This window comes from Coturnix japonica, chromosome Z (assembly GCF_054131305.1).
Source record: "Coturnix japonica strain WE chromosome Z, WE-NBRP24, whole genome shotgun sequence".
Taxonomy (NCBI): domain Eukaryota; kingdom Metazoa; phylum Chordata; class Aves; order Galliformes; family Phasianidae; genus Coturnix; species Coturnix japonica.
In genome coordinates this window covers 26,831,264-26,854,559 of record NC_140702.1, presented here as the reverse complement: position 1 = coordinate 26,854,559, position 23,296 = coordinate 26,831,264, and the positions used below count along the sequence as shown (strand labels likewise).

Genomic DNA, 23,296 nt, shown 5'->3' with positions numbered 1-23,296 from the left:
TATGAAAAAATGCACCCATTTTAATTAAGTCCATATGCACACATTTGACTAAGGAACAGCCTACCTTTGTTTTTAACGTTTCAGATGTCTCAGGATGATTACATGGCTTTTGTTGCTGCTTTTGCTTTGTCCATTGCTCTCCTGAAGAGCCATCTGTGAGCAGCTGTTGACCACTACGAATTCTGGGTCTAGTACACGACAACAAGAGTTTACAAAAAATCTTTAAGTCTATTTGTTGCAAAACAGAAATACAACGATTCTTCTGCTTTTGATAACAACCTGGAAGACAAGCTTAAGTAATCTAATGTGGAAAATGTAATACCAATCACTTCACTCATCCAGCTTTGTTTTAGCTACAGATAGGAAAACCAATTTCAACATCAGCTAAGCCCACATTATCATTCCTAAAACATTGTGTTGCTGACTTCACCCACATTACTGAAGTCTTATTTTTGTGTGTCCAGAAAGCGAGTCCAGAAAGTTGAGTCCAGAAAGTTTGCTCTATCACTTTTATCCTAGTTGAATGAGAAACAAGTGGCACTTGTTCCCTCTCTACTGATTCACATAGGCTTCATCTAGTTACCTACATGTGATGTTACACTACTTTGTCTTTAAAGAGTCTTCTTCTGTTTTATATTTTCTCGTCTGTTTGTTTGTTTTCATGGCTTTTTTGGTTGTTTTTTTTTATTCCTACAAATAGGACTCAAGGCATTGCCTAATTTCTGGAACACTTCAGAATTTACTAAAAAGCATGAAATTACAACAACTATTAACTTTTAATCCTGTTTACAGGCATCTGAGATAAAACCTTAATTATTATTTATTTTTAATTAGCACAGTGTATTGCTGACATAGATTCCACAGAAAAAAGACAATGAGATCTGTATGACCAACATTTTACAGAAGGATATGGAGATGTTAAACTGACCTGGTTCTTACCTAGCTTTTTCCACATTGGGCTTAGAGGGTGTGCTCCCTGTAGGTGAAATTCTGTCACTATCTGAGGAATCTCCTCCATTCCTACGGGAAATCCATTCCCTCAGTGGCCTGAAAGCAAGCAGAAGTTCAAAAAGATCTGCTTACTAAAACAAATCTAAAGAAATGAAAGCTTTTCAAAAGGCACTGACCTAGCATTTACCTCATCTTGAACATACCTGATAAAAGGAATGGCCATAAAAAATTTGTTAGGTGCCAAACCTAGCTTGGACTTGGGGGTCATGTCATTTCTGTGGCATGGTAATTTATCGATGGAAAACCACTCAATGTTCTAGAAAAACAAGAAAAAAAAAAAATCAAAATACCCACCGCTATAGCCTCAGAGAATGTTACAAGTGTGTTTATCAAACATATTTTTCTCAGTTTCATCTGGGATGGAATTATTTTCTTCAGAGTGTCTGGTACTATGCTTTGTTTTAGTTCTAAGAGAAACACAACGCTGCTAACAGACCATGGTCTATAGTTGTTTCTAAGAAGTGTAGTATGGAACCAAGCCATTCTCACACAGAAAAGGCCTAAGAGGCTGGGAGGAAACAGAATTAGGTCAGCTGACTTGAATTGGACAAGGGAGATACCATACCATATTGTCATATGGTATGCAGAAGGAGCTTTGAAAAGGGTGACAGTCCTGGCTCTCTTGTGCTGCTAGGAGGGCTAGATGGGCATCAGTCGAGGGTGGTAAGCAATTGCTTGTGCATCACTGGTTATATACATTCACACACATATATATATGAATAATATGTATTTCATGAATCATATGTATCAGTTATGTGATGCATATGTATGTATATTTTTGTCATAATTATTATCCTTTTTTCTTAGTAAATAGTTTTCTCTCAGCTGACAAGTTCTACTGTGTTTGTTTTTCCCTTTTATTCTCTCTCCCATCCCACTGGGAAGTGGGGGAAGAGTGAGCAAATGACTGTGGTGCTGAGCCACCTTCCAGCTTAAACCAGAACATATTCCTAATAAAAATATTAGGAAGAAAGCTTTCAACAAACTGCAATAGCACTTTCCACAAAATGTTATCTAATGACTGAATTGATTGATCCACTGTGACTGTGGAATAATGGACTGTATATCTCATTCTCAGAAGACATGCATAAACATGAAATGTATCATCCAGCAACTAAATCCTAAATAAGCATTTCACAAAAACAAGCAAACAAAAAACCCAGTGCATAACTGAATGCCATAAAGTAGGAAAGGATTTAAATAATTTTCAAAGCCACTAGAAATCTTGCTGCTTTTATTTAAAATGCCATTAAAACTAGTCCCATAAAAACTTGAATATATATTTATCAAAAACAAGGTAATTTTTTTGTTGCTGAATAAGTTTCAAATTTTGTTATAGAATTAAAAAAAATAAGACAAGGATAAATTCACATTAGAATTTTTACACTGTAGTTTTAACTAAAACTCTACATTTTACATATTACAATGAGTGGGAAAAAATCAGGAATTCTGAGTATGCAAAGAATATAAGACCCTATACAAACTTTTCCATGAAAGAATTTGGCTGCAAAATCCCAGATCTGGCTAAGATTAATATTATGAAAATTTATAAACTGAAAGTATTTTTCAGTACAACTCTGCAAGCAATAGTAAAATGATATGCGTGGTTAAATCAGATCAAATGAAGAATATACTTCACAAGAAAGACAAAAACCTATTATTTATAATAACTATACAGAGCAATGACCACCTGAGTGGGTATGAAGAAAAGACAATGTGAGGGCATAGCTTTCCCTTTCAATGCATACACTTTTGTATATCAATTAATAATTACACCCTCAGAGGAATATATAGTTATATATACAGCCACAAGTTGGAATAAAATGGAATGATTAACATATACACTACTTAAAAAAGAATTTAAGAACTCCAGTTTGACTGCATGCACTTCATGACAAATAAAGATGTTAGAGAGATTGTCAAGAATCAAACTTGGCATTAGAGTTGCAGCAAGTAGGCAAGACTACAGTGACAAAATTATTTTCTACTAGTATTTCAAGTACCCATCACGTATGGTAGGTTTATTATTTTACAGATTGTGAATTTTAAAAATGAAACTCCACCACAAGGTACCTGCAGAACTGAACATATTAACACATACCCGAATTTCCCTTCTTGTTTTGGGATTGAACTTTGTATTCTTGGGAACTCCTGGAATGATGTACAGCCGTGCTAGCTGGTCATTAATTCGCAGCTCAATGTATTCTTCTTTACAGATATAATCTTTTATATCAAACCCAGTTTCTTCAAACACCTGAGAAGCACATAAGTTAGATCAGTACGTACATTCATATTTATCCTTTGAGAACCTGCCATCACAATGCAAGACAACTACTCTTCAGACCTATTCATGAGAGTGGGCCACTGAGGAGGGGAGAAACACTTGACACACAAGTATATATGATCAATAATGAAAATGTATTTAAGATCTTATGCGGTTTACATTTCTTTACACATTTCAAAATACTTTTGTCAACATTCCAAAATATTAAAACTTAGTATAGCACAGACAGAGTCACACCAAAAACCTAAATAGCTTAAATAAGACTGTGTCTAAAAGCTTGCTAAGTAAATATTCACTGCTAGAAACTCCCTAGTCCTCACAATCTTCACAGGAAGTTCTCCAAAAACATGCTGATACCACTAAATACTTGTGCTGAGAAAATGCAGGTTGATGATCACTCACAGAACTGGTTATTAACTCCAGTACTTTTAAGCCCCACGGTACATAATCCAGAGGCAGGGTTACTGTCACATTTTTGAAGATCAAACTTGGAATTAAAATGTGAGACAAGCTAAACCTCTTCTCCCCACACTCCACTTTGAGTTAGAAAAGTATTTGGTATTATAAAGCATTTTAAAGGGTTTTTTTGTTAGTTTGCTTTTTTAATGTTTTCCTTGCAGGTGCTTTGATGTCAAAGTGTGAAATTCAAAGCTGCAAAGCTTAGCTGTCTCTTGAAACAGTGATGTGTTGACGAGAAAAAATACAGTTTGTAGTCCTGCCCATGGGTATGAATAGGAAAAAATAAAAACAAATAACCACAAATTATAGTAGGTAATACTCAAAATACCTTGTGCTAAACAGCATGTACAGAAATCCACAAAATGACTGTAAGTCATTTTTCAAAACAAGGAAGAAATTAAGTGCAGATGTTAAAACACAAGCATTTAATACACAGCAAATAATTTAACAACTGGCCTTCAAACCAGTACATCAATACATACAATCCTTAAAAAAGAGCAAGCAAATCATCTTCACACTTAATTGCATTAAGAAAAGCAGAACTTAGAAAATAATAAAGAAGTGTTTCAGTTAAGATATATATATTTTTCTTCCTCCTTAATCTTACTACTATAACAAATGTTTTCTCTTTCTAAATGATTCTCCTAGACAAGTGAATTCATCACAGAAACTTATTTTGTAAAGATAGTCAGCCATTTAATATGTTTTTTCTTTCATCAGCCTTTGAAATACTACTGAGCTGCCTAAGAATTTAGTGACGACCTCCTCAAATAGACCACTTGCAGGTGCAGTTCACTGTTTTAGCAGTGTGCTGACTCCAGGAAAAGCAGAAAAAAAAGATTTATGCACAGATTCCATGGGCATTACAATGTCTGGCAACACAAGTTTTCAACATTTTGCCTATTTATCCACAACGATGGTCTGCCTTCACAGAAACAGAAAAAAAACAAACATTGTTCACTGATGTAATATATATAATATGTTCTCCAAATTAAAAACACAGTTATCATATTTTTCCTAGTATAACTGTGCCCACTTCGATGCCTGTGTCCATTATTTTGTTGCCCATGTTTTTTTCTGCTCTCCTTTTCCTCGGGCTGAAATCCTTCTGCCCAATCCTAGAAGAATTTGCCTAGTAAAGTTTAAATCAAAGAAGTTACTTACAAAAGACCAGGGGAGAAGGTGGGGCAAGGCCCTCTTCATCAAGCTATCCAATACTGTATCAAAACAGTCTACATTCAAAGACAAGAAGTGCTAATATAAAAGTACTTTTCATTTGCATCTGCTGCATGGAATTGCACTGTTAAGATCTAGCACCTTATTTTGCTTTTTCAGGTCAATACGATATATCATGGTGGTATTGAAAGCTCTGTCAGGGAATGAGATATCATCAACTTTTCATTCATGCATCTTCACTCTGTAACTCAAAGTATTACATGCTACAGCAGAATACTGCAATAAGAATTACCCAATTCCAATAAAGAAATAGCAAAGTAAACTGTCTTTTCATCTAACAGATATACACACATCTTTGCTCTCATTAAGATATATTTTAAGATGAAAGAAAAAAAAAAAAAACCAACAATTTGAGGGAAACAAAAAAAAAGTTACCTCTCTAGCAGCACAATCATGAGGAGCCTCTTCCTTATTTACTTTTCCTTTAGGAAATCCCCAACCGGACTTTGCTAAATAGCCCTGAACTAAAAGAACCTGCAAAACACAGTGAACACAACAAAATAATAAGCAAATAACCAACTACTCTAGCAAATTTATATTGTATCTCTTGCCTTCACTGTTTACTGCTTCCTTGCAAAAAGGGCCTCAGACGGGAGAGAGGCACCCAAAAGGGTTTCTGTGTTCTAGCAAGAAACATGGCTTTTCTGTTGTTTTTGGTTTCGTTTTTCTTTAATAGGATCAAAGAATTAAAAAAAAAAACCAAAAAAAACCAAAAAAAAAACCAAAAACAGAACTGAATAGGGAAGCAAGTAGAAGAGTATTTACTGTCTGTAATATTTTATTCCCATATTCAACTTCCATATGCATTCAACAATGTCATATATATCACGTTTTTGCAAACCCAAAGTGTTTTTTTCCCAGATGACAAATGTAAGCCACAAAAAGACTATTGTACCAGCACATGCCATGTTCCTCCCCACTAGTTCTTCACAATTATTTCCATACTTACATTTTCAAGTGTCTCATCAAGAATAATTGCACCGTAAGTTGGCACTCCCATTTTATATTCCTTCCACTCATCTAAAACCTTTTGTACATCTTCACCTTGAGGCAGTAAAAAAGGGCAGTGACTGAAGAGTACAGCAGCACATTAAGGAAGCTAATATTAAGCATCCAGTTTCCAATCACATACAGACAAACAAGATACTCAATTCAATACTTGAAATAACCATACTCCCTCCTCTACATGTTTTCAAAACAAAATCTTGGACGTTAGAAGTATTTTGGATAATTCATGGCCAACTTCTTAAGTTTACAAAGCACTAAGGAATTTGCAAATTCTAACGCAAGCCAATTAAAAGAGAAAAAGGAAAAAAGAAAAAAAAAAGATGGTGGAAATGTGCTTATTAAAGAGAGCTCCCTAATCTTGCAGAAAATGTACTCATAATGATTAAATATGTATTATTCTTTTAAACATTTTAATAATTTGAAATAAATGGGACAGACAAGACCACTTCGTTTTATCTCTTGCTTGAAGAAGAAATATTCCCACAGTCATCTGTAGGAATACTGCACAGAAATCATACTTAAATACACAAATACAAGGAAAAATACAAAAAAAAAGTTATTTGTAATGGCATCATGTTACAGAAATCTAAATTCGAATGCACTATCAAGACTCACTGTGCAGAGAAAACAAGGACAAGCTTTGTAAGCCTAAGCTGTTGAAAGCAAATATACAAATATATTTTTTAAAATTACATAAAAAATTATACTACCAATAACAAATACCCAAATGTTAAATAGTAGTGTAGTTAAAAATAAGACTGCAAGAAAATTGATATTTCTGACAAATGCAAAGGAGGAAAGATGCAATGAATGAACAGTATGTATTCAAATTTACTATTCCTGCACTGTCTACAATTGTAAGAGGAAATAGTTAATCTGAAAATTTAAAAAAAGCTTCATAAAAAATAGCTGCATAACATCAAGCAACAAAAGAAGACCACATTTGTAAAACCTACTATTAAAACAGATGTTAAAGCATTTGATAGTAAATCTCCAATCAAATGAACAAGGAATATTTTGGGTAGAGAAAACACAGCTATTATAAAATGAAAATTAGAAGCACTCAAAGTCACATCAAGAATAGGTGGAAACTGCTTAATTTATGACCTATTTCTGGATGCTAACACAAAATCTACTCCAAGGGTTTTTCTCCAGTGATGACTGGATTGCCTGTGTTCCACCAGGAAATGAAAAAACACAGAAGTCAAACACATTAACTTAGAAAAAAATCATCCTCTTTCATTCCAGTAGAACAGCTTCTAGAAGCATCTATGAACTCACACCTAGATCAGAACTCACAGCTAGATCAACATTTTATGATAGCATTTTAATGGAAAGAGATTAAATAAAGGAGAAAAAGCATCACAGAGTGCTCCTGTCTGACTGCAGCCACAAGGAAATATCCTCAAATATCAGAACTTACCTGTTTTCCGTAGGCCTTCAGCTGAACAAGAAAACTTTCTTCTGTACACACAAGTTGTCTGTCACTTACCAGCCGCAAGTACAAAGCTTTAAGATTCAGTTCGCGTTTTATGCAGTGAAACAGAAAACAATGATAACAGTAAAAAGGATATCAGCTTTTGCAAAGTCTCTTATCCCACACTGAGGTAATCCTGGTGTGTTTTGCATGTAGAAATCCAAGTAAAACCAATGGGCAAGTTCAATCTGAAAACACACTCTGATTGCATTGTCTCTCTCTTCACTTGGAATGTGCAAAATAAATCGGCTGCCAGTGAAGACAAAATATTGTTAGACAAGTCTTGATTCAAAGCAATCTAGCAACAAAAATGCATTGCAGCAGTGGAATTCTTGATCCATGAACACAGGGCAAGAGCTCCTCCTCACAATCTGGAGAGCAAGGGTCTTCATATGAAAATAAAATACAAATTTTAAAGTCAAGAAAAAAAATGGATCAGGAAATTCTTCCACAAAAATTGACAACCAGAAACTAAGTAAGCACTCTGAAAACATTAAGAATAAGGAAGAAGAGCCTACATAAATGACTGCATTAGGAGAACAAAAACATTTTTAAGTGCCCAGTGTGGAACACCTATAAATCCTGGTAACAGGTATCAACACATTTTTTTCTGGACACCAGTTAAACACAGCCATGTATTTTCAATTAGTAAACTATTAATTTATGTAAAGTTTATAACTCAGTATGACAGTATTAATTTTCTCAATCTGAAATAGAATATAGACGGTTTATTTTTTAAGCCTACCTTACGTTTCAGCTCAGATATTAATGCATAAAAATATAGTTCAAGGGATGTACAAATGAGCAGCAGCACAGAGTGATAGCTCATTTTGTTTACAAAGGCTTTCTGTATTCAGCTGTAACACCAAGAACATAAAGTTTAAAGCCACCTACCCCAGTGAACTTAAACTACTCAGTAAGAGTTTGCTCTCGAGGGGTATACTAGGTAAAATATGAAGGTATGTTATAATCTTTGCCAACACTAGGAAAATTTAAGACATCTTTACTAAGTGTAAGTTATTACAGTATGCTAAGAGTAGCTGCTTCCTCCACCAGCTCTGGTCATCCCTCTTGCCTTGCTGCTGAAAACTAGCCCAGTGCCTGTGCTCCTTGACTGGCCTGAGGGCCTCAATGCCATTTTCCACGGGTTCAAAGAGCAGTGAGGCTGAGCACCTACCCTAGAGACGCTGAGACAACCAGTCACTCAGACTGCCTCAGGCAAGGCACTTCCTCAGCAGGACCTATACCCACGGGGCACAGCCCACCCCTTACTGCACTGAGGCCAGGAGAACCACCAGCCCCTGCTGCAGGCCCACATGCAGTGTCTCCTCAGCATAACACAGCCCCTCTGCCCACCCAGACCCCTGCCTGAACCCCACACCCCTCACCTACCTACAGGGCCCTGCTCCCACTTAGAAGTTTTGCTAGCAAATACACAGACACACACTGGGTTTGGAGGTGATACAGATGCTCACACCCAATCCCCACACCCGGTTCACTCATCCCAGTTCCCTCTAGTTTTGCACTTACCCCACACCAGAAGCTGGAAGCTCAGACCCAGCCCTCACTATACTCACTAGCACCCAAGCCCACTCGTGCTGGACTCAATTTGTCTGCAACATATTCCCTAGGTCCAGAGAGCTACAGCCCCTCCAGCTAATGATGCTGAGACCCTCCCTCCCTCTCTCACACTCACCTCCCCTCATCCCACCAACAGCTAGCACTTCTGCCTTACAGCACACACACTCTTGGGATTAGAGAGTGAGTATGCAGACAGCTAAGAAAAGATTAAATAACATGCAAGACAGGACAGACTTTGGTGAACAGGCACAGGAATGTCAGACAAGCACACTGACACCATTTCACACAGCCAACTCCATCACCCACTTTACTCCTCCCCTCTTTCTTTCTCAGCACCCTCCCCAGGCCAGTGCCTGGGATCACCACAGCTATCAGAGGTGAGGTGCAGGTTGATCCATCTGTAAAGGGCATCTGTAGTTTCTCAACAGCCCATCAAACAGCACAGCTCAGAGGTGCGTTTCCCTCTATTGTCTCCGTGTTTGTTTTCTTAGGTCTGTGCCTCCATTTATTTTCATTCCCAGTTTCCCCTTTTTCCCTTACTTTTCAAACTGACAAGTTTCCCAAACCGATAACTGTGTGGTAATAAACATACTCAATTTCACATGCCCTTGTTGAGCTCTTATCACTGCCTCCCTTATCACCTGCCTCTCCAGTCTGTGTCTCCGTTCACTTTGTTTATGGCTTACTTCTTTCCTTATTACTTTGCACAGAAAAAGGCCCTTGATTAGATACTCTCTTCATATAAATAGTCTTATCCATGTCAACGAGAATATTTTCCTAATTGGCAATTTCACTTCATGAGCCCCTTTCCTCCCCACTCCCCCCCCCCAAGCTGGTCTCCTTTTTGAAGGCTCTTTTTAATGATAAAAGCATCCCTTACACACAAAGCAGCAGCAGCTCAGAAAAAAATTAATACTAAAAAAGACAACTTCTTAACTAGCCAACATAACTAGCCGATGATGTTTCCTTGCCCCAGCACTACAGCTGAATATAAATGTGAAGATACAATAAGCAGCAGTACACAATATGAATGGAATCCTCTCTGCTGTGGAGTGTGTCCTTTACCAAAACTGCCAGATAACTCCTGATGAACTGCAATCACAGCTCAGAACAGACGAGGCAGAGGAGCGTTCCAGTTTCAGCTGGGATAGTCAATTCTTCATGGAGGCCAGCATGATGCCATGTTTTGGATTTTTGATGAAAATGTGGTGATAAACACACCAATGTTATACAATCATCAAGAATGGAAGACTTCCAAGATTATCTAGTGCAACCATCCCTAACTACCACCAGTATTTCCCCACTGAACCATGTCCCTTTGTACAGAATCTAAACATTTCCTGAACACTTCCAGGAATGGTGGCACAAGCACCTTCCTGGGCAGCCCATTCCAACACCTGACCACTCTGACAAAGAAGTTCTTCCTAATATGCAACCCAAACCTCCTTTGGCACAACTTGAGGCCATTCCCTCTAGTCCTATCATTAGTTAGGCAGTACAAGAAGCCAACCCTCACCTCACCACAATTTTCCTATCAGGTAGTGGTATAGAGCAGTAAGGTCTTCCCTGAGCCTACTCAAGACTGAAAGTTCCTAGCTCCCTCAGCCAACACCCTTAGGGCTTGTGCTCCTGAAAAAAAGGCTAACCTGTTATGTTGTTAAGAGCAGTTGAGCAGGAACAGTGGGAACTATATGGGGCTATTAGTTAGGGGTGGAGTTTGGGGCACAGAATAGGTGTGGAATACTGTACTAGAATTAATTGTAATAACCGCTCCTTGTACCATGAATATATGTGTATTCCCTCTATAAATAGGGATGTTTACTTGCTTTGGGGGTGCAGACTAGGAAGGAGTTATACCCCTGCACCTGGCCCGTTGAATAAGATGCACCTGCTTTACAACTACCTCGAGGTTACAGAGTTGGTTCTGAAAGTCAATTTTGGTGAGCCAGCCAGGAGAACTCCTTGCTGGACTGCAGGGCTGGTTGGACCAGGGGATGCCTCTGGTGAGCCCCAAAACCAACTATTTTTACAGAGAAGACTCCCCAGGCTGACACATCCACTACGAGGCAGAGAAAGCTTCAATGCAGGTCAGGTACATTACAGGTATATGCAAAGGGATTAAGGAAAACAGTGAGTTTGGGATATTAGAGTTTGTGCTGCTACGAGAACACATCCCCCGCACTACCTCCACCACTGCGGCTTGTTAAGAACAGCTCGGAGTGAGAGAAAGAACTGGGGGACAGAGACCCCTGCTGTAACTGCAAAGGACATATAACTTGTGCACAGGGGTGGGAAGTGAGAATAGCCTTCCTCTGCAGAGATCTGAGGAAAAACAATATTCCAGTGTTAGCACTGGAAGCCTGGGGAGAACAGGGGTTGAAACTGAAATACAATGTTAGTAATTTCTGTAATGATGAAAATTTGGAAAGTGAAAAGGGTTTGGGAAAGACATAGGATGAGAAAGGCAAAGTTGAGCAAGGTGTAACAGGGATGTCCTTAATGAGAAGAGAGGTGAGGGAACTGGAAGAACTGATTGAGACACAGAGATAGCAAGGAAGTAAGGAAAATGGGAAGAACAATAGCAGCTGTTTCTGTTGCCAGAACAGGGCCTGGGGGCAGTTCCACCCCCACTGGACAGAAAGCAGGGGGAGCAGGGTAAAGGGGTTTATTTTCTAATATGGATGCCTCTTGCTCTGTGCTGCATCAAGAATTATTACCCATAGATGACTTCTGTAATAGTTGACAGGAATCTACCCTAGCAGATCCACTGGTTAAAATTAAGCTAGGGAAGGAACTGTGGCACAGTGTGGAATTTTTAGTGGACACTGCAGCAACTTATTCAGTGTTAACTACTTGCCTAACTCCAGCAAGTGATGAATTTGTAACCATAGGGGGAGCCTCTTGTCAAACTGAAAAGGCTTATTTTCTTAAGCCTCTACAATTCAACGTAGGTAAACAGGTAGGGATTCATCAATTTCTGTGTATGCCCAATTCACCAAAACCACTACTGGGGTGAGATTTACTAGAACAATTTGGAGCAGAGATAAAATCTGAGTCTGGGAAAATAGAATTTAGGGAAAATGAAAATCAATTAATTAAAGTACTTAGTTTGGCACTGATTACTACCCCCACTGGCACAGGAGTTCCAGATGAAATCTCAAATCATGTTTACCCACAGGTATGAGCAACAGAAGCCCTGGGGCAGGCAAGGACTGCTCTCCCAGTCGTGGTCAAAACAAAGACAGGAATTCAACTAGTGAGGATCAAGCAGTATCCTTTGTGGCTTGAAGACAGTAAGGGAATTCAGTCAATAACCAATCATTTTATGAGGTTCATACTGCTAGAAGAATGTAAATCACTGTATAATAACACTATTTTACCAGTTAAGAAGCCAGATGGGAGTTACAGGATAGTACAGGACTTAAGAGCTATAAATAAAATAGTGGAGGATCTGTACCCACTGGTGGCAAATCCATATATACTGCTCACCAGGATATCTAGTGAATTGGTTTGGTTTACCATACTGAGATCAGGAGTTCAGATGGGCCTAGGGTTTGAACACATGAGGGTTAAGTAAGCTAGCTTTGAGAACCAGGGAAGAAGGATACCTCGACATTTCAGTCAGCTGTGCAAACATAAAAGAGGTAGCTTTAAAGGAACTATGCAAACTTACAAAAGGGAACAATATAGAAAGATTGGCTTTGACCAGTTATGGCTGCTGAGCAAGAAGGTCAGACAGAAGAAGATACCAAGCCTTCACAAGGAAGACTTCTGTCCTCATCCCCATGACCACCAGAGGGACTCCTACTACAGATAATGCATGCAGAAAAATAATGAATAGGTAGGTTGTTCCAGGAAATCTATTGAATACGACCTTCCTAACCCCAACACAGACAGACATTTCCTCCCAGCTTGATGTCATCTGCAAACTTGATGAAGGTGCATTCTATTTCCTTGTCCAGGTCACCAATATTAAACAGAATGGGCCCCAACCAGCTCCCAGGGAACAATGCCCAGGACTGTTTGCTAGCTGGTTATACCTCCATTCACCATCACTCTCTGGGGCTGGTCTTCTGGTCGGTTCTTTACCCAGCAAAGAGTGCCTGTCCAGATAATGGGCTGCCAGCTTCCCCAGGAGAATACTGTGGGAGACCGTGTCAAACGCTTTGCTGAAGTCTAAGTAGACTATGTCAACACTGAATTCCCCTCGTCCATAAGGTGGGATGGAGATCAGGTTGGTCAAGCAGGACCTGCTCTTCATGAATCCATGCTGGATGGGACTGATCCTCCAGTAGTCCCGCACATGCTATGTGATCTCATTCAAAATGATCTTCCCCAGCACCAAGGTCAACTGACAGGCCTGTAGTTCCCTGGATCTTCCTTACAAACCTTCTTGTAGATGAAAGACACAATGGCAAACTTCCAACCCTCTGGCACCTCTCCAGTTGACCAGGAATGTTAGCAGAAAGCAGCTTGGCAATCACGTCTGCCAGCTCCCTCAGCACCCTAAGGTGAATCCTATTTGACCCCATGGACTTGTAGCAGTCCAGGTAGAGTAATACATCTGTTTCCACCTGAATCATGGGTAGTTTATTCTATTTCTCCACCTGAAACTTCCAGGTCAGGGATAGAATACCCCAAGTTATGACTTTGAAGGACAGATGGAATGAAGGCACTGAGATCCTTATTCTCACTGGTCATGTTCCCTGCCTTATCCAGTAAAGGATAGAGACACATTCACCCTAGCCCTCCTCTTACTGTCAATATATTTGTAAAAAAGTCTTTCGTCTCTTTTACTTCAGTGGGCAGGTTCAATCTTGGCTGCTGCTTCTCTGAATTTCTCCCTGCATACCCTAACGATTTCTTTGTACTTTTCCCAAGCTGCCTGTCCCCCTGTTCACCCACACAGGTCTTTTTCCCCTCCAGTTCCCCACTCTTATCACACAGGAGGACAGCCTGCTCCAGCACCAATAAGACTTCCTTCCTGAGCAGTGACCAGCTTTCCTGGACCCTTCTTTACCCTCTTGTACCCTCCCAAGATCCATTCCCTACCAGTGTCCCAAACAGTTCAAAGTCCACCCTCTGGAAATCAAGGTAGCAGTTTGGAAATCAAGGTAGCAGTTTTGCTGATCTCCCTTCTGACTTCATCAAGAACAGTGAACTCAGTGAATTTTGTGGTTGCGCTGTCCAAGACAGCTCCTTATCTCCACATCATCTCTCATCAGTCCATCTGTTTGTGAACAGGTCTAGGACACCTCCCCAATAGGTCTTTTAGCAGCTACATCAGGAGGTTATCTTCTAAACACTCCAGAATCCTCCTAGGCTGCTGCTTCTGCACTGTATTACATTTCCAGTACATATCAGGGGAGTTGAAGATTCCCATGAGAACTACGGATAGTAATCGCACAACTTCCGCTAGCTGCCTGTAGAGTTCATCCCTTCATCCTGGTTAGGTGGTCTATAACAGACCCCTACCAGGATGTCAGCCTTGTTAGTCTTCCCCTTGATCCTTATTCGTAGAAGCTCAACTTTAATATTCCCAGCACTGAGCTCAAAACACTTTCTAACAAGCAGAGCCACACCACCACTCCTCCCTACCTGCCTGTCCCTTCAGAAAAGCTTACAGACATCCACTGTAGCACTCCAGTCATGGGGGCAATCCCACCATGTTTCAGTAAAGGCACAGTTTGCCAGCTGCATAATGGTTTGCTCCTGTTTGTTGTCCATGATGTACACATTGCTATAGACACACTTCAGCTGAACCATTTGCCTCATCCCCAACCAACCCATCACTGTTCTCCCAGGTTCACCTCTAAGAGGCCTGGTTTTAACTCCTTCTCCCTTCACACTTATTTTAGAGCACTCTCAACCAGTCCTGCCAGCTCCTGGGTTAGGATCCTTTTCCCCCTTTGAGGTAGGTGAGACCCATCTGCAGCCAACAGGCTAGGCACCAAGTAAACCACAGTATGGTTAAAAAAAGAAAACTTCGATTGCACCAGCCACTCAGCCATGCATTTATAAGATCTGTTTTCCTGGTCCTCTCACTACCTCTGTTGCCACTAAAGGGGCAGAGAAAAACTCCACTTATACTCTTTGCCCCACCACTAACCTGCCCAATGCCCTGAAGTCTTTCCAGATAATCCTCAGGCTTCTCTCAGCAACTTCACTGCTGTCAGCTTCAGCTATCAGTAAAGAACAGTATAGTGTGCTATGTGCTGCAGAGCCGAAGACTTTTGTGCTTCTCACATTACCCAACCAACAAGGAGTCAGAGTGCACAAGAAACTGGGAAGGGACAGAAACAGGACAGTTGACCCCAGACAGGCCAAAGCAATGTCCCATACTCTGTGGCATCATGCTAAACAATAAGACAGTAGGAGGTAGCTGGAGGGGCTGCTGCTATTCAGGGACTGGCTGGACATCTGTCATTGAGCAACTGGCATTGTACATCACTTTTTTTGTACATTCTTTATTATTTTCCTTCCCTTCTGTTTCCCATTAAACCAACTTTATTTCAGTCCATGAGAGTTTTACCACTTTTTCCCTATCACTGTCTCCTCCACCCCACTGAAACTGGAGGGAGAGTGAACAAGCAGCTGTACAGTGCTTAAGAGAATAACCTCATTAAACCATGAGGAGGCACAATTGCAAGAGTGAAGTTGTGCTCAAGAAAATGTGGATATAGGAGGAAAGCATGTTTGTTTGTTTTTCCCCCTCCTTTTTCCCCTCACTATCCGAATGTATTCTATAGTTCTTTCCCATCTGAGTCTTTTTTGCTCATGATCCTAACTTGTAAGCAATCCCCCTACATTACTGTGACCCATGATCTTTCCCATTCTATTTCCCCTATGGAAGAGGAGCTGAACAAAAGACAGTGTGACAGATAGTCCTGAATTCAAAAGTTGAGGTAACAGCATAAGCTCATAGAGAAAAGCAAGCACAAAGACAGAAATCCAACATCCAGACTCCATACTTCCACTTACTCAATAAAGTACCACTCGGAATAAATGCTTGAAGACACTATGTACCTGGTTTACTTTTCTGCTTGTTTTCACATGCTGCCAAGTAGCACTTTAGACAAGAATTCTAGGTGCTGAAATTGTTAACTTAGCTAAATAGCAGGGAAAAGCTATGGCACAACTTAAAGGAAAAAACAAACAAACAAACAAAAAACAACCTCCATGTTCAAAACAATGCATTAACTACTGTGTTAAGTCTTATTTTTGTTATCTGTAGGAGAACTGTTTTGTAATGAAAGCATTAAACAATAATCAATAACATCACTAGAACCTATGCACAATTCTCAAACTGATCTCTGAAGCAGAATTTGAAAGACTATGAGTTATAATTGTGGTTGGTTTTTTTTTGGTTGGTTGGTTGATGTTTTTTTTACTATGCGAATAATTTGTTTACAGAGGGTTTTTTGCTGCTTTGCTCTATAAGAGCTAGATTATACAAATTCTTTCTTACAGGTTCCAGCATTGTATAATTTCAGTGTTATATTCTGTGAAGTCAGCTATGTATGTCTGAGTCAGAATGCACTTTCTGCTACAGGTAACATTACATTACACTCCACATGCAAAATAAAGCCAAGAACACAAGAACCCTTCACCCAGTGTACTTAATTTAATAAGCCCAAAATGCAGGAGATTTTTTTAGCAACATTAACCCAACTAGCAACATCAAGACACAAACTATATCTAGTAAAGTTAACCTCCTTAAAAGCTGTGTTGCTTCAAGTCATTACAGATAATACAAGAGTTTATACTGCATCCAGTTCAAGAACCCCCAACACAAGAAGGACATGGATTTATTGGAGTAGATGCAGGAGGGCCACAAAGATGATCAGAGGGATGGAGCACCTATGAGGGCAGGCTGAGAGAGCTGATGCACTTCAGCCTGGAGAAGACTCCAATGAGACCCCAATGAGGCCTTCCAGGAGCTGAGGGGTGCTGATAGGAAGGCAGGAAGCAACAGGATTAAAGGAAATGGTTTTAAATTGGAAAAGGATAGATTTATACAAGATATTAGGAAGAAATTCTTTATTGTGTGGGTGGTGAGATACTGGAAGAGGTTGCCCAGTGAGGTTGTGGATGCCTCCTCTCTGGAAGCATTCAAGACCAGACTGGATGGGACGCTGAGCAACCTGATCTAGAGGGAGGTGTCCCTGGCTATAGCAGGGGGATTGGAACTGGGTGATCTTAAAGGTCCCTTCCAACCCAAACCATTCTATGATTCTATGATACTCAGCCCAAATAACCTCACAACTGAACAGTGTTTGGCAATTTAATATCAAAATCAACAACTACATGAAGAAATATAATCATCCTGTACATCACATAAGAAGTTGGAAGCTTTAACACACAATGGAACAAAAAAAAATAAAGTGCTTTTTACATCATAAAGGTCATCCAGCAGTACAACAGTTTTTTCAGACTATCTAACAAACACACCACACCCTTGCCTCAGGATACACAAAATGAAGGCAGCAGCCAGGGCACCCTGCTATGCCCCTGAAGCCAGGAAAAATCACAGTACCTGCAGACATTAAAACTCCCTTGAAGAGCTGAAATTCTACTTAAGACTAATTTGCTAAATTGGATGGAATAGCTGCAAGTGATCTGAGGACCTAGGATGAACCTCTGAGCGGCATCTAAAGAAAGTGATTCAGCTTTAAGTAAAATCCAGTCATATTTTAATTCAGCAGTACGTTATGTGAATTGCACTGGCTCCACCTCACAATGTTCTTAGCGTCATAAAGAAACGTATTAGATGTCAAGCAGGTAAAATGTCAGATACAGTCAGAAGTACCGATGACTGCAGCTCATGTGCATAAAACCACTTTGTTAACAGAGTTTACTACAGAACTGGATCTTTCTTCTGATAGAAACGAAGTGTAGAAATCTGAAAAATACTAAGATGTTCTCAAGATACAAAAAGAAAGTAGTTTTGCCCTGTGGACATCTAACATTTAACTTATCTTTTTTGTTTTCAAATTCAAAACAAACAAGCAAGAAATACCACAAAACCTTAAACTACCAGGCATGTTGGACTTGGAGCCCCTCCTCATACACAAAGGAACAGGATGTGAAAGACAATTAACATCTTCTCAACAAGTTCACTAAACTGAGTATTAATGTTTGCTCAGATCCTTCTACCAAAATTCCTACCAACAGAATGCATAGATGGTTTAGAAAGTGAAACAGATTTAACAGTTATAGACAACAACCTGAGATTCAGAACCACTCACCTCCCATTTACTGAAGAAAAAGTCTCCCTTGAGCCACGACCTATACCAAACTATAGGTACTCCGTCACTTCTCTTTGTGCGTAACAAAATTCACAGGTTGCCCAGTGATGTGGTTGATGCCCCATCCCTGGCTACTTTCAAGGCGAGGCTGGATAAGGCCCTAGGCACTCTGATCTAGCTGTTGTGCCCCTGTTCATTGCAGAGGAGTTGGACTAGATGGCATTCAAAGGTCCCTTCCCTTCCCTCCAAGGATTCTATGATTCAAGGAAAATTCTCTCTGCTTCCTGCAGCATCTATGTCTGATTCCTCTGTGCCTTTCAGCTGCTCTGTCTGCACCCCACACAGGGAAGTGCAACTGAAATAAGGCTGATCCATCAGCACTAACAGAAGTCAACAAGACAGATGATAACTATGAATCCCTAAATCTACCATTCAAAGGTGCGTGTGTGTGTATTTCTTTTTTAATTAAAGCCTCATCACTTAGTTTATACAAGACGGAACTCCAAGGCTGAAGATGAGTGGCTCAAAGAAATAAATAAGACAGTGGGACTGATCCTATAACAGTGAAAGACCTGCCCTGATACCAGTCACCAGCCCACAGGAGTCATACCAATATGGTGGCTAGATCACTGCTGTTAAGTACTGCAGTTCCCTTCCTGACTTACACTCTTCTTCAAGTGTGAGTAGACAACTAAAAGAAAAGCCCTATCATACAGAATCACACAGAATCACACAGAATCACACAGAATCACACAGAATCACACAGAATCACACAGAATCACACAGAATCACACAGAATCACACAGAATTGTAGGGGTTGGAAGGAACCTCTAGAGATCATCGAGTCCAACCCCCCTGCCAAAGCAGGCTCCCTACACCACATCACACAGGTGGGCGTCCAGGTGGGTCTTGAATATCCCCAGAGAAGGAGACTCCACCACCTCCCTGGGCAGCCTGTTCCAGTGCTCCGTCACCCTCACTGTAAAGAAGTTCTTCCGCACATTCGTGCGGAACTTCCTATGCTGTACTTTCATCCCATTACCCCTAGTCCCGTCCCCACACACTACTGAAAAGAGACCAGCCTCACCACTATGGCTCCCACACCTCAGGTCTTTATAAACCTGGATCAAGTCCCCTCTCAGCCTTCTTTTCTCGAGGCTAAACAGACCCAGTTCCCTAAGTCTCTCCTCACAGGGGAGATGCTCCAGGCCCTTCACCATCTTAGTGGCCCTCCGCTGGACTCTTTCCAAGAGATCCCTGTCTTTTTTGTACTGGGGAGCCCAGAACTGGACACAGTATTCCAGATGAGGCCTCACCAGGGCAGAGTAGAGGGGGAGGGTCACCTCCTTCGACCTGCTGGACACGCTCTTTTTAATATACCCCAGTATGCCATTGGCTTTTTTGGCTACAAGGGCACACTGCTGGCTCATGGTTAATCTGTCGTCCACCAGGACGCCCAGGTCCCTCTCTGCAGAGCTCCTCTCCAGTAGCTCTTCCCCCAGCCTGTACTGGTGCGTGCACGTATTCCTCCCTAGGTGCAAGACTCTACGCTTGCTTTTGTGAAACCTCATCCGGTTTCTTACTGCCCAGCTCTCCAGCCTGTCCAGGTCTCGCTGAATGGCAGCACAGCCTTCAGGTGTGTCAGCCAATCCTCCCAACTTCGTGTCATCGGCAAACTTGCTGAGGGTGGTCACTATCCCCTCATCAAGGTTGTTGATGAAGATGTTGAACAAGACCGGACCCAGCACAGACCCCTGGGGGACGCCGCTTGTTACAGGCCTCCAGCCAGACTCCGCACCACCAACGACAACCCTCTGCACTCTGCCAGTCAGCCAATTCTCGACCCACTTCACCGTCCACTCATCTATCCCATACTTCCTCAGCTTTGTTATAAGGATGTCATGGGGACAGTATCAAAAGCCTTACTGAAATCAAGGTAGGCTACATCTACCACCCTCCCCCTGTCCACCCAGCTAGTGACATCTTCATAAAAGGCCACCAGGCTGGTCGAGCACGACCTCCCCTTGGTGAACCCATGCTGAGTACTCCTGATAACCTCCTTATCACCCAGTTGTCTGGAGATGGCATCCAGCACAAGCTGTTCCGTCACCTTCCCTGGGACAGAGGTGAGGCTGACTGGCCTATAGTTACCCGGATCTTCCTTCTTGCCCTTTTTGAAGACTGGAGTGACATTGGCCATCCTCCAGTCTTCAGGCACCTCCCCAGTTCTCCAAGACCTCTGATAGGTCTTTGACAGAGAGCGGCTCAGCAACGACCTCCGCCAGCTCTCTCAGCACCCGCGGATGCACCCCATCAGGTCCCATGGATTTATGGACCTTAATGTTTCCTAGGCACTCACAGACCAGCTCTTCCCTGACTAAAGGGAAATCTCCCATTCCCCAGACTCACTCATCAACCCCCAGGATCTGGGATTCCTGAGGGAGAGCCCTTTCACTAAATACAGAAGCAAAGAAGGTGTTCAGTATTTCCGCCTTCTCAGCATCCCCCTCACTTAGTATGGGGCCTTTTCCCAATTTCTTAGTCACAGGGACGCACCGATCCTGAGCTTGGAAGAAGAGCCGTTTAAACGCTGACCAGCTCTCACAGGCCCCCTTGCCTTCTAGCACCCTGGCTCACAGGATAGCCCCTAGTAGGTCCTGAAGGAGATCAAAGTTGGCTCTCCTGAAGTCCAGGGTAGCAATCCTACTTTTTGCTTTGCTTCCTCCACTCAGGATCTCGAACTCCACCATCTCATGGTCACTACATCCCAAGCTGCCCCCAATTTTTACTTCCTTAACAAGTCCTTCCTTATTGGTGAGAATAAGGTCCAGCAATGCCCCACCCCGCGTCGGTTCCTCTACCACCTGCATCAGGAAGTTATCTTCAATGCACTGCAAGAATTGTCTGGACCATGCATGCCTGGCCATGTTGGTCGTCCAGCAAATATCTGGATAATTGAAATCCCCCATAAGTAAGAGTGCCTGGGAGCGTGCCGCTACTTCCAGTTGCTTATGGAAGGCCTCATCAACCTCCTCCTCCTGATCAGGGGGCCTGGAGTACACACACACAACAGTGTCCACTTTGCCAGCCTGTCCCTTGATTCTCACCCACAAGCTCTCTCTCCACTGCTACATCACTCCCCCCCAGATGGAGTTCAATATGTTTCAGCTGCTCTCTACATAAAGATCAACTCCACCACCCCACCTTGCCAGCCAATCTATCCTAAAAAGCACATAGCCCTCCAAGAGCAAACAAAAGAGGCGTAACAGTCGTGTCAGCAATCTGTAAAAGTCACATTTAGAGAACTGAAAAAGTGTTCGTGTTTTGCAGACACAGATTCTTACACAAAGGTACAGGATGAACCGTTGATGAGTACAGCAGATCCCATTTCCTGTGCTCTCACTCCTGAGCAGTTTCACTCACTTGAGAAAAACAACTCAAAGTAAGCGGACTTGACTCATTTCTAACAAGTCTTTCATACTGTACAAAAATACCCTAGAGAGTGTCCTTTCAATGAGGTAAAACAGAAAGATTACTTCTTATGAAGTTTCAAATCCAGCTTTGGACATTATATTCTGAGGATGGATGGGATGACTTTAAAAGTCCACAAGTGATCATCAGATGAGATCAAAAGGAACAGAAAAGCCTCCCATCCATCCCCTGGGAAAATTGTGCCCATGTCCTGTGGCCTGATGAAAAAATGGATTTTGCCCAAGAAAGGTTGAATTTCACTGTGGAGGACTGGCAAACAAAAGGGCCTTCACACCGGAGTTCACTAGCACGACACCCCACACCCCTCAGTAACGAAACCAAACGCGAGACCCATAACCTCCACACCACCGTGTCACTGCACAGGTCGCACCGACCTCAGTCGGGCCGCTCTCCTCACTCCCTCCAACACCGCCAGCGCAGTTTTATGCCCTCGCACAAACAACGTTAAGTTTCAACAAGAGAAACCCGCAGACGGAGCTCCGCCGCCCCCGCCCTCAGCTCCCTCCAGCTCGGCCCTACGGCAGTTCCCTCTGCAGCCCCTTCGCTGCTACAAAGCGCCCTGGGACCGGACGGACAGACCGACAGATGGAACCGCTCCCCTCATTACCCCGTCGCCCCACAGACGCCCCGCGCAGTCCCGGCCGGGCCCGGAGCAGGACGGCCGCAATGCCTGCAATCAGCACCGGGAAGGCCGCCACAACAGCCGCCACACAGCACGGCGGGACGGCAGGATAAGGCGAAGGGCAGAGCGGGCCGGGCCGGGCCGTACCTGCATAGGTCGTCCAGGACGCTGCTGGGGATGTCGGCCCGTTTGGTCTCCATGGAGAAGCGCGGCTCATCCCGACACGGCGAGGCCCGGACACACGGCGAGGCGGCGAGGGCGGAGCTGGCGGCTGCCCGCCCGGCGGGGGGCGGGGCCAAAGCAGAGCGGCAGCTCGCTCCGCCAATCGGATGCTGCGTGCCTGCGCCGGGTTCCCCTCGCTCGGCGGAATCAACCAATCAGCGGGAGAGCTGAGCGGGAGGGGGAGGGTCCAGTGATGGCGGAAACCAACCAGAGCGGGACGCTGCCGCCTTCGTGCTCATCAGCGCATGCGCTATGGGCGGCACGTCAGCCGCCGCCGCCATCTTAGTTGTGGGTGCAGTGTGGCTCCTTCCGGTGGGCTGGGGGTCGTACCGCTGCGCTGAGCGCTACGCATGCGCAATACGTGATTTATCTCAGTACCGGATTCTTAGAGTCTTAAGATTTCCCTACAGAAATCACTGCGCTAACAAATGCAGTTTGTATTACTTGCAAAAATCTCCAGACTGCTTTATGCCTCATGCCATATATGCTACTCTCAGTCCTGTAATTTCTGTGGAACAACAACAAAAGCAGTGATAAAGTAAATGTATCTAATGCTATAGACCTCAAGCAACTAATTATCTAAGGATGTTGCATAGCACAGAAGAAACTGTAGAGCCTAAAGACAGTTTATACCTTCTGCTACCAAGTACCTGTGA

General features: G+C 42.4%; 1 protein-coding gene across 6 annotated transcripts in view; it reads right to left on the bottom strand.

Annotated features, from left to right (window-relative positions):
- The window catches only part of DCP2 (decapping mRNA 2), a 32,267-nt gene extending 9,603 nt beyond the window's left edge, over positions 1-22,664 (bottom strand). For 4 of the 6 annotated variants that reach the window (XM_015849438.3, XM_015849439.3, XM_015849441.3 and 1 more), the window contains exons 1-8: positions 22,566-22,664; positions 7,573-7,724; positions 5,940-6,067; positions 5,366-5,464; positions 3,113-3,265; positions 1,155-1,267; positions 940-1,047; positions 65-188 (exon numbers count right to left, since the gene is read on the bottom strand). In XM_015849438.3, coding sequence (XP_015704924.2) covers positions 65-188; positions 940-1,047; positions 1,155-1,267; positions 3,113-3,265; positions 5,366-5,464; positions 5,940-6,067; positions 7,573-7,724; positions 22,566-22,618 — 930 coding nt within the window. In that variant the 5' untranslated portion in view covers positions 22,619-22,664. Of the gene's footprint in view, positions 1-64; positions 189-928; positions 1,048-1,154; positions 1,268-3,112; positions 3,266-5,365; positions 5,465-5,939; positions 6,068-7,572; positions 7,725-22,565 lie in introns of all 6 variants that reach the window. The other 2 variants (XR_014939196.1, XR_014939197.1) reach the window with 1 other exon arrangement.
- Positions 22,665-23,296: the final 632 nt, after the last annotated feature.